The sequence below is a fragment of the Larimichthys crocea genome, chromosome XIV (assembly GCF_000972845.2).
Source record: "Larimichthys crocea isolate SSNF chromosome XIV, L_crocea_2.0, whole genome shotgun sequence".
NCBI classification, from domain to species: Eukaryota; Metazoa; Chordata; class Actinopteri; family Sciaenidae; genus Larimichthys; species Larimichthys crocea.
This window is the reverse complement of record NC_040024.1, coordinates 6,293,899-6,309,640: the sequence shown is the minus strand read 5'-3', so window position 1 is coordinate 6,309,640 and position 15,742 is coordinate 6,293,899. Positions and strand designations below refer to the sequence as shown.

General features: G+C 44.3%; 2 protein-coding genes and 2 non-coding genes across 4 annotated transcripts in view; 1 reads left to right on the top strand and 3 right to left on the bottom strand.

The window, feature by feature from the left end:
- The window catches only part of LOC104935020 (butyrophilin-like protein 2), a gene marked incomplete at its 3' end in the record, with an annotated part of 550,859 nt that overhangs the window by 467,180 nt on the left and 67,937 nt on the right, over window positions 1–15,742 (top strand). The window lies entirely within an intron of this gene.
- Window positions 10,087–14,633, bottom strand: rps4x (ribosomal protein S4 X-linked). Its single transcript, XM_010749329.3, has 7 exons — window positions 14,498–14,633; window positions 13,949–14,026; window positions 12,856–13,036; window positions 12,091–12,188; window positions 11,760–11,931; window positions 11,521–11,678; window positions 10,087–10,239 (listed from the first exon to the last, which is right to left on the bottom strand). The coding sequence occupies exons 1-7, from the start codon at window positions 14,498–14,500 to the stop codon at window positions 10,138–10,140; spliced, it is 792 nt and encodes a 263-aa protein (XP_010747631.1). The 5' UTR covers window positions 14,501–14,633; the 3' UTR covers window positions 10,087–10,137.
- On the bottom strand, window positions 11,389–11,461 carry LOC113747671 (small nucleolar RNA SNORD61). Its single transcript, XR_003463769.1, has one exon. It is a non-coding gene; the product is annotated as a small nucleolar RNA SNORD61 (small nucleolar RNA).
- LOC113747672 (small nucleolar RNA SNORD61) lies at window positions 12,700–12,770 on the bottom strand. Its single transcript, XR_003463770.1, has one exon. It is a non-coding gene; the product is annotated as a small nucleolar RNA SNORD61 (small nucleolar RNA).

The window sequence follows — 15,742 nt, the reverse complement described above, 5'->3', positions numbered from 1 at the left end:
CCCAAACTAGTTAAAGAAAATGATACTATAGATATTATGTGTAAATTGTTAATTCTGCAGTGGTCTCTGTGTGAAAAATGGGAGGAAATACTCACAGTCTGAACTTTTTGAATCAACAAAATAGGAAAACCCCCCAAATATTTATACCGTGTTATCTTTTTAGGCAAAGTTTGATGAATGTTTTCTTTGTTGAGACAGTAGGAGATAAAGAGAGAGAGAGAGAGAGGATGATGAGGACGATGATGAGAGACGAAGGCCTCCATCGATTGTTTCTGCCCACATGTTAGTGATACATCAGAACCCACACAGAGTTTTTAAAGGAGAGAAGACACACACATACAGTCCTACGTTACCATCAGTGGACTGTGACGCTACACCGACCAAGTGTGGACGAATGTTTGAGGTCATTTAAATAAATAAACAGAATAGAAAATATAATTTTACATATTACCACATATTATATAGCACTGTAAATGTGCTTTTTATATTTTTAAAAGAACTTGCCAAGCGGGGACCTTTAGCGATTTCTACCTATCAAAGACGGGACTTCATATACGGCAGAGAAAGTGTTTGTATATGTTAATTAACTGTCAATCAGTGTTTGTTTCTTTCAAATTTAATTTAACATACAAACAAACTAATTAATTACAGACACTTTTAATTGAGGATAAAAAACATTTAAAGCTGTAACTTGTCTGCATGAACTCGTATAAGGACTGCAGTATTAACGTTTACTTTATCCAGTGTGTACGCTCACACGTGGCCGAGTTCCCCCTTCGTTAAAGTAAACTAAAAGTCGAGCTTCGTTTTGTTTTATAATTCTTCTTCTGCTCTTTCCAGCTCGACACATCTGGTCTGTGTTTAGAGGGACTTTCTCTTATCGTACTGTACGTGCTCACACACTCTCACACACACACACACACACACACTGCTGACAGCCTTGTAAACTCGTGTTCGCTCGCTCTCGAGCTGAAATGCAAACAGAGAGAAAACAACCTGCGACTCTGGATCTCTGCATCCCGTGTCTTATGTATTCTGCTGACGCCGATGTTGAGAAGCGTCAACTTAAAAGGGCGACTCATGACGTGCTTATGTTCACTGTAAACGACTTCGTCCTGCATTGGAAAAGTTAAAACAGCCCAACAGCTGACAGAAAAACTCATGAGAACTCATCTGTGGTGTGATGTTCAGATTAGTTTGACTCAAACTTCCTGCACTTGTTGGGCTAAATGTTCAGTTTAACGTCAAACATTGACAAGTTGTGTCAGTTTAATCGACGTCAAAGAGTTCCCTGAAGGTAAAATGTGACATGATGATTCACATTCGTCATTGTAGAGTATTGATTGTTATTGTTAGACTCATTGAAAGCTTGAAACAATGACGCCTACGAGACTAACCAAACATCCATTCACGGAGGATGCAGTTCCTCAAATGTCTACTTGAGTCAGTCTCCATAAGTCCCCATGTTCAAATGTAATAAACATGTTTACGACGACACCCCGATGATTTAGGTCTTTCAAAGTCTATGAACCAAACATCCACGATCACAATCACTGATTTAACAGACTCGAAGTGTAAAAATATGCAGATTAGAAACGTAAAACATGACGGACTTTGTTCTGCGGGCGCTTCAAAATATATAAAAAATAATGTTTTGAAAGAGGTTTAAATCATAAAATAACACCTACACCTACTTCTGATCCCGTATACAGGCGCACTGAGTGATCAAGTTCAGATCTAGATACTTTATACGAGTGAAAATCTGAAGTTTTGAATGATTTCATGAGAATTAGTTGAATCTACAGTTTGGTAAACGTCCGTGAAAATGACGTTTAAAGTCAAAAGTCTGGATGCTTTTAATAACAATAACAATCTGTCTTTCAGTTATTTCATTAAAAGTGTGAACGTGTAAATATTTTTCATTTTAAAAAACAGCTGGACACAAGATGTCTCACTCAAACGTTCATTCAACGCTCTCTGGAGGTTTTTTTTTTTTTTTTGGAGTTTCACAATCGGCCGTGATGTCACAAATCTCATATTCCAGAACTCCTCCAGGGTCTCTTCAGTGATTCTGGTGAAACTGGGTCAGATTTTAAAAACCACTTCAACTTTCTCTCCACAGGAAGCTTTAGCCTAATGGCTCGCTAACGTAGCTAACTGCTAATTAACTGCCTGGCTAACTGAATCGTTAGCTGTTAGCGTGCAACAGAACCCGGGCTAAGTAAGCCGGACCGAACACTGAGACCAACAGGGAATAACGTAACACCACTGAGATGATTTACAAAATTTTCTGACGGACTTCTAGCTTTAGCTTTAACTTAAAAAACATGCTAAAGTAGCTAACTGTTATGTTGCTAAGTTAACATTCCGCCGTTAGCCGGGCAACAACAGAACCGGTCAGCTCAACAACAGAACCAGACCGGACTAGTGTTACACTACCGAGGTGATTTATGAAGTTTCTTGATGGGAAAGGTAGCTTTAGCTTAACAACATGCTAACGTAGCTAACCGCTGCTAACTGAATCGTTAGCCGTTAGCGCGCAACAGAACCGGGCTAATTAGCCCGACCACACCGGGCCTCTGAGACCGACAGGGAATAACATCACGCTACCGAGGTGATTTACAGACTCTATGATGGAAACATTGCTAAGTAGCAAACTGTGATTAGCTCTGTTAGCCTTGTAGCTAACTGACTCGTTAGCCGTTAGCGTGCAACAACAGAACCGGGCTAAGTAAGCCGGACCAAACCGGGTTCGAGCACAGCCTCTGAGACCGACACGCTACCGAGGCGATTTACAAACATTGATAAGTAGCGAACTGGTAACTGCGATTAGCTCTGTTAGCCGCGTAGCTAACGGCTAACTGAACTTACTCGGACGCCAGGACCCAAACCCGGCAGGAGAACCCACCTCGGCGGTGGGCGACCTCCCGAGTAGCCGCCGCTAGTTTAGGAGGTTGCGTTTGATTGACGCTAGCTCGTAGCGCTAGCATAGCGTTAGCATAGCATTGGTAGAGGCGTAACGCGCCGATATCAACGTTTCCTGTTTTTACCGGAGGCATTAAACTAACCGTTAAACCTCCACGTGGGCGTCGACCTGAGTCAGGTGAGACAGAGGCGACAGGTGAACCACTGTCCCCGCCCACACCGGTGCTGCCTTCAGGAGCACTCTGTAAATCTGACAACCAGAAAAAAAAAGTGTCCTGTCAATCATCAGGATGAAGTTTTAAAGCGTCACGTGCCTTACATCATTCACTGTCCGCGCCCTCAGACGTCACGTGTTGTTAATTAACCAGCTCTTATTCATCAGTTCATCACTTTTTTTTTTGAGGCGTTCACGTGCAAGCAGGAGAAAACAACACAGGAGTCATGCGCAAAAACTCTCCATGACGCCTTGAACAAATCCAAACTTCACGTTTTAAATAATAAAATAATGTGACTTACTTCTCGGTGGAGGTTTGCTGAGCAGCTCCGCGACGTGCCTCTGCAGCCGGACCACTCTGCCCTCCAGCGCGCCGGACCGGTGGCACACGGACGCCAGCTCCCCCTCCAGCTCCTCCAGGATGCTCACCGAGTGCCGGGACAGATCCGAGAGCTGCCGGAGCACCGAGCACAGGCTGAAGCCGCACACGTCCGCCAGGTCCCCGAAAACCTCCGCTGGTTTCTCCTGCAGCCTCCTTCTCCTCCTCCACACATCTTTGGGAAGTACGGTCCTCTTGCAGAAAGGCATGATTGTCAAATAACAAACTCCCGCACCTCAACTTGTGTCCCCCGCACTCCACGCATGCTACGAGCCCGCCCGGAGGAGACAAACTCCGCCGCCGCAGACGCGTTTGGAGACGCTCGGAGCGCGGTGCGCGTCGTGCGCGCTCATCGTGTGTGTGTGTGTGTGTGTGTGTGTGTTTTTCCTCTCCTGGTGGTGAGCACAGACTCAGCTGCTCTGATGTCAACACACACATAAGAGTGTGTGTGTGTGTGTGAGGCGCAAAACATCCGGTTTTAAACTTTCAAAATCAAAGCCTGGTGACACCCAAACAGTTTAATCACATTTAATCCAACAAATAAAACAATTAAAGTTCAATTAAATTAGATTTTCTGATGATTCTTAAATATTTTTAAACATCATTTTTGGATTTTTTTTTTTTTTTTTTTTGCACTTTAAAGGTCCGGTCTGTCAAATTTAAGATTATTTATCAACAAAACAATTAGTATAAAATTTAAAAAGTTTGTTTCCGTCAGAGTTTAATCGCCTGAAAATAAGAAACCAAACATGAAATTCAGTCGGTTGCAATCCGCAGCTTCACCACTAGGTGGCACCGACACACCCGGACCTTTAAAGATACAGAAAGTTTTTGTCAACAACGCCTTGGTAATATTTCTTCTATGCGTGCTTTTATTTTGAAGAGAAACAGCGCCTGGTTTTGTTTCCTGTGGAGGAGGCGAGGCAGCGCAGTGTCCACATACTTTTGTCCATGTGTCATTTATTTAGGTTGAAGTTTCCCGGCTGCTCCGCCACAACTCTCTGATTTACAGAGTTTATGATGGACAGTGAAGTGAACTGCTGACTGCTGTAGCTGCCGTTAGCTCATGTTAGCTCAGTCTGTTAGCTGCTGTTAGCTCATGTTAGCTCAGTCTGTTAGCTGCTGTTAGCTAATGTTAGCTCAGTTTGATAGCTGCTGTTAGCTCAGTTTATTAGCTGCTGTTAGCTGCTGTTAACTCAGTCTGTTAGCTAATGTTAGCTCAGTTTGATAGCTGCTGTTAGCTGCTGTTAGCTCAGTTTGTTAGCTGCTGTTAGCTCAGTTTGTTAGCTGTTCTTAGCTCAGTTTATTAGCTGCTGTTAGCTAATGTTAACTCAGTCTGTTAGCTGCTGTTAGCTCAGTTTGTTAGCTAATGTTAGCTCAGTCTGTTAGCTGCTGTTAGCTCATGTTAGCTCAGCCTGTTAGTTGCTGTTAGCTCAGTTTGTTGGCTGCTGTTAGCTAATGTTAGCTCAGTTTGTTAGCTGCTGTTAGCTCAGTTTGATAGCTGCTGTTAGCTCAGCTAATGTTAGCCTATGTTTTTCAATGCTTTTAGCTCAGTTTGGTAGCCGGGCTGCCTTGGGGGGCTCAGCAGCCTCTATGGACATAATGGCAGAGGAGAAGAGAGCGAAGAGGACGTTGACAGAGGAAGCTAAGAATACTAAGGTCTACGTCGTGTCGCTTTCAAGATGCAAACAAACAGACGTAAATTAAATTAAATTTAATTAATTTGGAATCAAACTTTTGATTCATGCGTCGCTGACCAGAGGACGGAGCTTCTCCACCCTCCAACTCCAGCAGCACTGATGCCTGAGCACCTCCACCTCCTCCACCTCAGTGCACTTGTTGTCACTTTGTGGCGAGCACAGAGAATCCGCTCGGTAACGTCGGTTGACCAGAGAGCTTTTGGCTCAGAGCTGTGGTGTGTTCAGGGGCCGTGGAGAAATCAGGAAAACATAAAGCTCCTCATAACTGTGATCTTGTGACTGCGTTACGTAACGTCATGACACATGTGGACGCCTCAGATCCAGATGATCTGGTGTCGTAACCACGGCTACAGAATTAGGGAGTTGTAGATCTCAAGACAAGTCTTCGGTTGTTCTCAAAGTTGATGTTTGAAACAACAAAAATGTGCAACCATCGAGATTTGGGTCAGAACATCTCGTTGGGTGATCCTGGTCAAAAGTTGACATGGGCGACCACTGTCTTTGAGAGGCCTGGGAAACCTTGAACATGGTTAATGGAAGCCTTGAAAGTTGGTGCACCTTGAAAACCCCTGGATTGTCGTCATCCAACCTTTTCTCTGAGGTTTCTGGAAACCCCACGAGATCTTCTCCGACCAGCCAGAACCCTCAGGAGAGGACGAGCGACTTTGACGGGTCAGAACGATGGCTGGTTGCTCAAACAACCCACCTGTCAATCAAAGCGTCCACGCTCTTAATCCTGCATAACTTTAAGCCTTAATATAATGTGAACAGGTGAGTTGTATATAAATTCACCCTCAGTACAGTTGTCATGAACGGGGAAATTAGCTACAGAGACCAAAACTGTTTTTTGTACCAGGCTGTAAACATGTTTATTTCTGCTGTGAAGTTGGACATTTGGACATGGGGACTTATGGAGACTGACTCACTTCTGGAGCCAGCCTCAAGTGGACGTTAAAGGAACTGCAGTTTGTGTCTGACCTCACTCAAAGTCCTCCTGAGTTTGTCTCAGGTGGTGAATTCACGGCGTTATGTCGTTTCTTTTCCACTTTCTCTGGAGCTTTGTGAAAACTTCCCTCCCTCCTCCTCCTCCTCCTCCTCCAACATCTGGCCCTCAGAGCGCCCCCTGGGCCCCCTTTACAGACCCCGCCCAGACGTGAACTTGGCCTACCTACATGTTTTTGTTCACGAGGAGGGGGATGGAGGAGAAGGAATGTCAAGATGAACGAACTTTTATTGACACAATTGAAACCATCAACACGAGTGTGTGTGTGTGTGTGCGCGTGTGTGTGTGTGTGTGCAGCTGAAATATGAACTACGACGTGCACGACAACGAAGAAGGAGAAGGGAGCGGCTACATTACATCATCTACAAGTCCACCACCACCCTTGTTGCCGTGGCGTTAAGCGCTTAAAAAAAACCCAATCAGTTGCCATGGTGACACGTCACCCGGTTCAATTAAGTGACGAGGTGTCCGATGACCTCGACTTGTCGCCGAGCCAGTCGGCCAATCAAGTCAGCCGACAAGTCAGTCAGTCAATCACATGGAGGCAATTGATTGGAAACAGCTGTCGTCCTCCTCACCCGCCTCCTCCACCTCCCTCCACCTCCTCCTCTCTCCTCCTCCCATGATGACTGAGTTCATTGTTCTCCTCTGGACTCGCTGCAGATTCACTTTGTTTACTTTGACCTGCTGTCTCCTCTGTTATCGTCCTCTTCGCTCTCTTCTCCTCTGCCATCATGTCCATAGAGCCTGCTGAGTCCGGTTACATTGCCCATTGCTTGCCCAGCTCCTGTTCTGGCACAACACACCGAACCTGAAAACGTCCTCCTCTTTGGGCAGCGTGGCTAACAAACTGAGCTAACATTAGCTAACAGCAGCTAACAAACTGAGCTAACATTAGCTAACAAACTGAGCTAACATTAGCTGACAGCAGCTAATTAACTGAGCTAACATTAGCTAACAGCAGCTAACAAACTGAGCTAACAGCAGCTAACAAATTGAGCTAACAAACTGAGCTAACATTAGCTAACAGGAGCTAACAAACTTAGCTAACATTAACAGCAGTTGACAAACTGAGCTAACATTAGCTGACAAATTGAGTTAACAAACTGAGCTAACAGCAGCTAATAAACTGAGCTAACAGCAGTTAACAAACTGAGCTAACATTAGTTAACAAACTGAGCTAACATTAGTTAACAGCAGCTAACAAACTGAGCTAACAGCAGCTAACAAACTGAGCTAACATTAGCTATCAGCAGCTAACAAACTGAGCTAACATTAGCTAACAAACGGAGCTAACATTAGCTAACAAACTGAGCTAACAGCAGCTAACAAATTGAGCTAACATTAGCTAACAGCAGCTAACAAACTGAGCTAACATTACAACACTCTGCTTTTCTTGTGTTAAATAATAACAACGATCCGTTTGTCGTCATTTAACTTCTGTAAACTTCAGAAACAAAACACCAAACAAACCCGTCTTCTTCTTCTAGCCCGTAACAAACATCATCGTTGTCCCGGTAACCGATCAGTGCTAATCATGACTCGGACATTTCATCTGTCGTGACTGAGCGTCAGTTTCCCGCTCTTTTCTTCCCTCCATGTTTCCTCAGCAGCTCAGTGTGAAGCAGAGCGAGCGTCTGGTGAGGCTCGAGTTTCAAACGAGAGTGTGTGTGTGTGTGTGAGAGTGTGTGTGTGTTAATAAGAACTGGGCCAGTAGAAACGAGGACGGTGCTGCCACTTTGGATTTGTTCATAAACGGTTAAACAATCTGTCTTATTTTCGTCGCCTCAAGCACCGACTGTTCAAAGGATGGACGTCGTATCCGTCCTCTTCACTCTCTTCTCCTCTGCCATTGTGTCCATAGAGGCTGCTGAGCCCGGTTACACTGTCCACTTGCTCAGCTCCTGTTCTAGCACGACACCGGCTCCACTCCCTGTAAACCTCTTCCAGGGGGTCCAAAACGCCTGTGGTGCTAACACTAACACTTGGCTAACAAACTGAGCTAACAGCAGCTAACATCAGCTAACAAACTGAGCTAACATCAGCTAACAAACTGAGCTAACAGCAGCTAACAAACTGAGCTAACAGCAGCTAAGAAACTGAGCTAAGAAAATGAGCTAACAAACTGAGCTAACATTAGCTAACAAACTGAGCTAACATTAGCTGACAGCAGCTAACGACAGCAGCTAACAAACTGAGCTAACAGCAGCTAACAGACTGAGCTAACATTAGCTGATAGCAGCCAACAAACTGAGCTAACATTAGCTAACAGCAGCTAACAAACTGAACTAACATTAGCTGACAGCAGCTAACAAACTGAGCTAACCTTTAGCTGCACACATTTTGAGTTGCCATGGCAACAAAAGCACAGCAGTGAGTCAATTAGCATTTACTGGAGGCATAGATTAATTAGCACAATTAACACCTGTGTGTTTCTGTCAGGTGTGATTTTGAGGTGGACTGTCCCTTTAACTCCTCCACCTCCATCCTTCTCTCCATCTGTTTACACTCCTAATCCCTCCGCTCACTCCTTTTTCCATCATCTATCCTTTTCTATATTTATTCACCTCCCTCCATGGCTCCTTGTTTCCTTCCTTCCTTCTCTACACATTTGTATTTCCTCTCCTTCAGTCAGTCCTTCCTACCTCTTGCTTCCTTTCTCACCTTTACCTGTCTCCTCTCCTATCACCTTAACTTCCTTCCCTCTGTCCTTGCTCTCTGTGTTCTGACTTCAGTATCGGTCCATATGGTGACTGCTGAGCTGCAGCCGGCTCGCTGCAGAAACCTGGCACACCGTGTGAGAGTGTGTGTGTGAGAGTGTGTGTGTGTGTGTGTGTCTTCCTCTTCCAACCCGCCTCACACACACACACAAGCCTGTCAAGTGTGTGTGGCTCTGACACTCTGTACAGTAATCTATTACTCTTGGCAGGAAGAAGCAAAGACAGTTTGTTAGCTTACATTAGCTGCTATTAGCTTAGCTCATTAGCTGCTGTTAGCCAACGTTACCTCAGTTTGTTAGCTTAGCTCGTTAGCTGCTGTTAGCCAGCGTTACCTAGCTGCTGTTAGCCAGCGTTACCTCAGTTTGTTAGCTTAGCTCATTAGCTGCTGTTAGTCAGCGTTACCTCAGTTTGTTAGCTTAGCTCGTTAGCTGCTGTTAACCAGCGTTACCTCAGTTTGTTAGCTTACATTAGCTGCTATTAGCATAACTCGTTAGCTGCTGTTAGCCAACGTTACCTCAGTTTGTTAGCTTAGCTTGTTAGCTGCTGTTAGCTAGCGTTACCTCAGTTTGTTAGCTTAGCTCGTTAGCTGCTGTTAGCCAGCGTTACCTCAGTTTGTTAGCTTACATTAGCTGCTATTAACATAACTCGTTAGCTGCTGTTAGCCAATGTTACCTCAGTTTGTTAGCTTACATTAGCTGCTGTTAGATTAGCTCGTTAGCTGCTGTTAGCCAACATTACCTCAGTTTGTTAGCTTACATTAACATATCTCGTTAACTGCTGTTAGCTTATGTTACCTCAGTTTGTTACGTAACACTGACTCTGACACTGACGGTCGCGCAGTTACCTTAGCATAAGCTGCTATTAGATAACATTAGCTCAGTTCCTTAGCTGCTCATTAGCTCATTTCATTGGCTGTTAGCTTATGTTAGCTCAGCATGCTAGCCATTCGCTGCAGTTGGACCAGTTTGCTAGCGGATGTTAGATAACGTTAGCTCAGTTCTTTAGCTCCTGTTAGCCATTAGCTCAACTAGTTCTGCTGTTATCTAACATTAGCTGCTGGCAGCTCACCGTGACGGACACGTAAACCTCCCTGACTGTCTCCAGGACTCGTTAACCTAACGAATAAAGACGTCTGAGACGAGCGCCGTGTTTTGTAAATAACAGTTTATTTGAAAACCAGCTGTTAGCTCGTCTCTTTAGCTGCTGCCCTGCTTGGCGGCGAGCCTCTTGTCTCTCTCCTCGGCGATGGTCAGACGGATTCCCTTTCCTCTGGGCAGGGACACCCACGGCTTGTTACCCTGCAGACAGACAGCAACGCGTTACAATCAGACAGGTGCACTCTGGGATATGTAGTCTTATGCTGCGCGTCAAGAGAGAAGCGTTGACGGTCGGTAAATGTTAGCGACATCAAGCAACATTTGTCGACCGTCAACACTTCAGAGAGACGTGAAGAAAAGCCGAGAGCCCGATAAATGTCACGGACAGTCCTCGTGATCAGTTCATGTTTGATTTATAGACTCTGTACAGTTTGTTAAGGAGGATCGCGTGTCTGTGAGCGGACACGAAGAACAAGACGTCATTTGTTTGAGTTAATTTAACGTCGATTCATTTTAGACGCTTTGTTTCTCAACAAACTGATGTGTCCCGTGTACGGTTTTCTTCAGTATTTTAGGGTCTTTTAGCTCTTTGTTCTTGTTTTAGGCTAAAGAAAATGAAACCAATAAAGCAGATACTTCCATCTAAGGTTGCAAAATTCTCAAAATTTGGAAACTTGCCATTGAAATAAATGGTGAATTTACAAAATTGAAGGTTAGACCTTAAAGAGAAAGTAAACATTTTGGCATAATCTTTTGTGCCATTCCTCCATCATATAAATATTTGATGGATGTACCAACGGTTTAATGTAAGTGTATTCAAACAGAAGATAGATAGCCGATAAGTTAGATACTAAAGCTATAGGTAGCATCATTTCATTGGCCATTAATGACACTAGCTTACCTGTAATTTACAGTTAATTACCCAATTAAGTTTCTAATTTGGAATATTTCCAAGATTGACTTCCTGTGGAAGGTTTCTGGAAACTTACAGATAACGTTTGCCTTTGTTACGTTAACTATCAGTCGTTTCGTTGACTACCTGGGACTGGACTACATTTTGGGTTGCTGTTTTTAGTCATTCGATGTGTTAGTGAAACGTTTCCTTTCAATGGCATCTTTGTTTTGTTGGTTTGAACCTTCACTCGCTCTTTGTTCCTCTTGTATTCGCCTCTTTGTTATAATCAACCCAAATTTCAAGAAACTACCAAATAAAATTCCTTTTATGTTACTTTCTAACAAGTTCAGACGCAACAATTACCAAACAAAACACTGCGATATTTTAGCTTTTCTTCCATCGTGTGATGTTTAACTGCGGTTAAAGTCTACTTGTTCTTTAAAAAGACGAATTCGGAGCTCAGAACTTCTTAGAGGAATTGGTGGTGTATTTTCATCGCTGCTCAAGACCAATAAAAGTCATCACTGCTCCAAAGATTGCGTCTTAACGGAGACTAAACCTTCGTCTTTAGTCCGTCGGGTCCTCACCTTGCCGATGACGAAGATGTTGGAGAGCCTGGTGGCGAAGCTGTTGCCCGTGCTGTCCTTGACGTGAACCACGTCGAAGGAGCCGGGGTGACGCTCCCTGTTGGTGATCACGCCGATACGCCCCAAGTTAGCACCTCCGGTGACCATGCAGAGGTTACCTGGTGGAGAGAAACCACGTCGTTAAAACACACAGACGTTAAAACCTTCAGACAAACGTTCTGGCAGTCTAAAGAACTTACCGGTGTCAAACTTGATGAAGTCTGTAATCTTGCCAGTCTCCAGGTCGATGCGGATCGTGTCGTTGACCTTGATGAGGGGGTCGGGGTAGCGGATGGTGCGGGCGTCGTGGGTCACCAGGTGAGGGATTCCCTTAGTGCCGACCATCAGCTTCTTCACCTTGCACAGCTTGTACTGCAGAGGAAGAGGAGACGAGTTAGGAAAGGGTACAAGAGTCCTTCATCTTGACGTTAACCCTCGTTAAATCAGCCCGTCTAACAAACTTCGAGTTGGTCAAGTTTGATCTTTATGAATAGACAGCATCAAAGTGTGGGCGGCGCTCGTGTTTCGTACCTTGGCCTCCTCGGCGGTAATGCGGTGGACGGTGAAACGTCCCTTCACGTCGTAGATCAGACGGAAGTGCTCGCCGGTCTTCTCGATGCTGATCACGTCTGAGGAAACAAAAACCAGGAAAGACTCGATTAAAAATTGTGAAGTTTGACAGTTTCAGGGTGGCAGGAAGTCCAGCTGATGTTTTAAAGGTCATCCAACAGATTAACAGTAACACGACGACCTACACTCAACCTCCATGGCTGTGAAGTGAACGCACTGATACTCTATTGCTCATGAATGTAACTACAACAGGTGATGTAGTGAGTTCCTGTTTGTTCATGAATGTGCCGTAGACGTCACACCGTGAAGGCTTCCCTCGGACGTGGAAATTAAAACAGCACACCTCCACGTGAGGCTGAAGAGGCCGGCAGGGCGACAGGTCTGAACGAGGTGCGACAGATACTCTTCATGGAAGGTGTGCTGTGGTTAAAATTAAAAGAGCTGCAGGTTTCCAAACAACTCAAACTGGATGATCTGTCGACGCTCGACCTTTCAAAGACAATCAGGACTGAACAAAGACTGACGGTTAATCGAGTCTCAACTTTAACTGGAAGATGAACGGCGACGTCGGAGCTCAGAACTTCTTAGAGGAATCGGTCGTTTGGTTTCATCGCTGATCAAAACCACAGATTCATCATCGCTCCTGCTGCTGAACTCAACCAGCATTCAGAAATATATTTTAAAGAACAGACAGACGTTAAGGTTTTTAAACGGCGGCATACTGACCCATGAACCCAGCAGGGTAGGTGACGTCGGTGCGGACCTTGCCGTCGATCTTGATGAACCTCTGCATGCAGATCTTCTTCACCTCATCTCCGGTCAGGGCGTACTTGAGGCGGTTCCTCAGGAAGATGATGAGGGGCAGGCACTCCCTCAGCTTGTGGGGACCGGTGGAAGGACGAGGAGCCTGAAGAACAATCATGTTTTAGATGAGGAGGGACGATCATTTCTTTAAAAACACTTTTAAATCTTTAAAATAAAACCACTCGAGGCGCCTTTAAAACTTCTGTCAAACCAACGTTTGTCTGATTAGAGGACGACCGGCTCGACGTCCTGAGACACCAAACAAATCATTTCATGAATTACAACTCAGAACAAACACAGATCTCAGTTCAACAGTTTCCACAGCAGCAGAGTCTTGAAATTTACAGTTATAAAACAAGCATCTCAGATTAATGTAGCAGAGTCAGAGTAACATCTCTGAACGACAAATCATGGACCAAGATGAACACTGCACAGTTTCATCAACGCTCCTTCACCACCGTTCACTATCACTCAACGCTCAAAACAGAGTCCGATTCAGAAAGACAAAGTCAGAACACGGCAGGTCGAGTATCAAGAGTTTAGGTCACGTATCCAACCTGGATGTGACCAGTCTGAGCGCCTGATTGGCCACTTCTGCGACCACCTCCACTCAAATAAACGGGAAAACATGTTTACACCACCCTCAGAGTGAACTACTACTCTATTTAAAACAGTAACAAGTCAACCAGCGTCTCACATTAACATTAAACAAGTTCTCTGGACGATAAAACTCTGACTTTCGCCCTCATTGACCGTCTACGCCGCTCAAACCAAGGAGTTAGTCACCGATGTGGTCGGTCCGAGCGGCGGCACGGCGACTCGCCCGTTCAAATGAATGGGAACAACCTTTAAAGAGACCTTAAACTCCAGCTAACACAGAGAGAGACAATCAAACATGATAAATGTGTCCTTATGTCAACTCTACGGACACCCGGCGTCGCGTCTACGTGAAGCCCCTTTAACACAATCAGACATAACGTAATATAATAAAACATAAATGTGGTTTAATACTTACAAACACTCCGGTCAGCTTGTCCAGCATCCAGTGCTTCGGCGCTGCGACGCGCTTCAGGTGCTTCTTCGGTCCTCTGGCCTGAAGGAGAAGACAACAAACCCGGTCAGACAACCCGGACAACGGCCGAGAAGAGGTGAGTCTGCCCGGGGTAGCGCGGCTAGGATCGCCCGCTAACGTGGAGGAGGCCTAGCCGGGCTAACCGGTGACAAACGTTAAAGAAACACATATGTAACGTTTATATAACGAACTGTCACACACAGCTGCTTGTACAGGATAAATCAGTCCGCACAAAAAGCGACATTTTGGATTTTAGCCGCGTTCATCCAGCGAGCTAACGCCGTTAGCCACATTGAAGCTAACGCGCCGACATGTTTTTTTTAATCTTCATTGATTTAAATCAAATCGTCGCTTTTTTGTCACAATTCAAACATCCGCCGGTTCACAAGACGCGTGTCTTTGAAACGGGACGTGTCGGTTTGAGTCAGCGCGGCGGCTGCAGCTGATGTTTAGTGATTGTCCCGGAGAGGAACCGGGAGGAAACCTGCTCACCATGTTGGAGTCTGCGGGGGAAAGGACGGCTTCTCTTCCGGTGCGCCGTGATAAGGCCGGCTACGGCGGAGCGCGAGGGACACACCGCACCAACGCTATTTAAATCAAATGTTCCCGCTCATTACGATGGCAGTTAGTGACCGTTAGTTTAGATTTTTACGCCACTGATACTCAAGTACTGTGTTTATGAGGTACTTTTACTTTTACTGTGACTATTATTATTATTATTTGTATCATGGTCACTTTCTTTTGTAATATTTCTGACACTATGGTCATTTTACGTTACAATACTCTTTTTATATATCATGCCACTTGTCTGTTTTGAAGGTTGATTCTTTCGTGTTTATTGTAGGTTATAGATATTTACTTTTTTCATTTACTTTTGCATTTGTTGCACTTTATTTATTTAATATTAATGATCTTGTATATACCTTTTTTATATGTATGTATATATATATATATATAGTTTATATATATATATGCACTTTATTTGGGGGCTAGTAGGTCCTCGATTAGTCATCTTCAACTGGTACAAAATGCTGCTGCACGTCTTTTAACTGGCACAAGCAAATTTGAGCACATTTCACCGATTTCAGCTTCACTCCAGTGGCGGCTTGTCCATTTTAGGATTCATTTTAAAGTTCTTTTATTTGCTTTTAAAGCCTTGAATGGCTTTGCCCCACCCTACCTATCTGAGCTGCTGCACCCCTACACGCCTAGCCGTTCTCTCAGGTCAGCTGACCAGCTGCTCTTGACTGTCCCTAAAGCTAGCTTTAACTTCAGAGGGAGACGAGCATTCGCCGTTTGCAGCCCCGAAGCTCTCTTCTCTTTGGTTTTTAACACAAGGTAGATGGTTGATTTTGTTTAGTGTTATACATGCAATGTTGTTATTTACGTATGTATTATTGTCTGGTTTTTTTTTATTTATTTTATCGAGTGCCTTTTATTCATTTTTATTTGTATTGTTTTTTATCTTTTCTATTATCTACGTGAAAATGTTTTTGGTGTGTTTCTATAAGTGTTATTTAATATCGTACTGTGCACACTTTGGATGCTAATTCTGATTTCTGTTTTAGTGTGTTCTTTTGGTTTTGTTTTTTTGCCTTTTCTACTTTTTTCTAATTCTGTAGTGTATGCTTTCCTCTGCTGCTGTAATAAGTAAATTTCCCCATGGTGGGATGAATAAAGTATATCTAATCTAATCTAATTCATTTTATGCTACTTTATAAGCAAGTATTGTATTTT

Bases quoted from the DNA above. Each gene is read 5' to 3' on its own strand.
- rps4x (XM_010749329.3), bottom strand. The intron at 12,189-12,855 runs GTCAGTATGCCG...TTGTTTCCTCAG, and splicing joins CTACCCTGCTGGGTTCATGG to ACGTGATCAGCATCGAGAAG. The intron at 11,932-12,090 runs GTACGAAACACG...CTTCCTCTGCAG, and splicing joins TTACCGCCGAGGAGGCCAAG to TACAAGCTGTGCAAGGTGAA.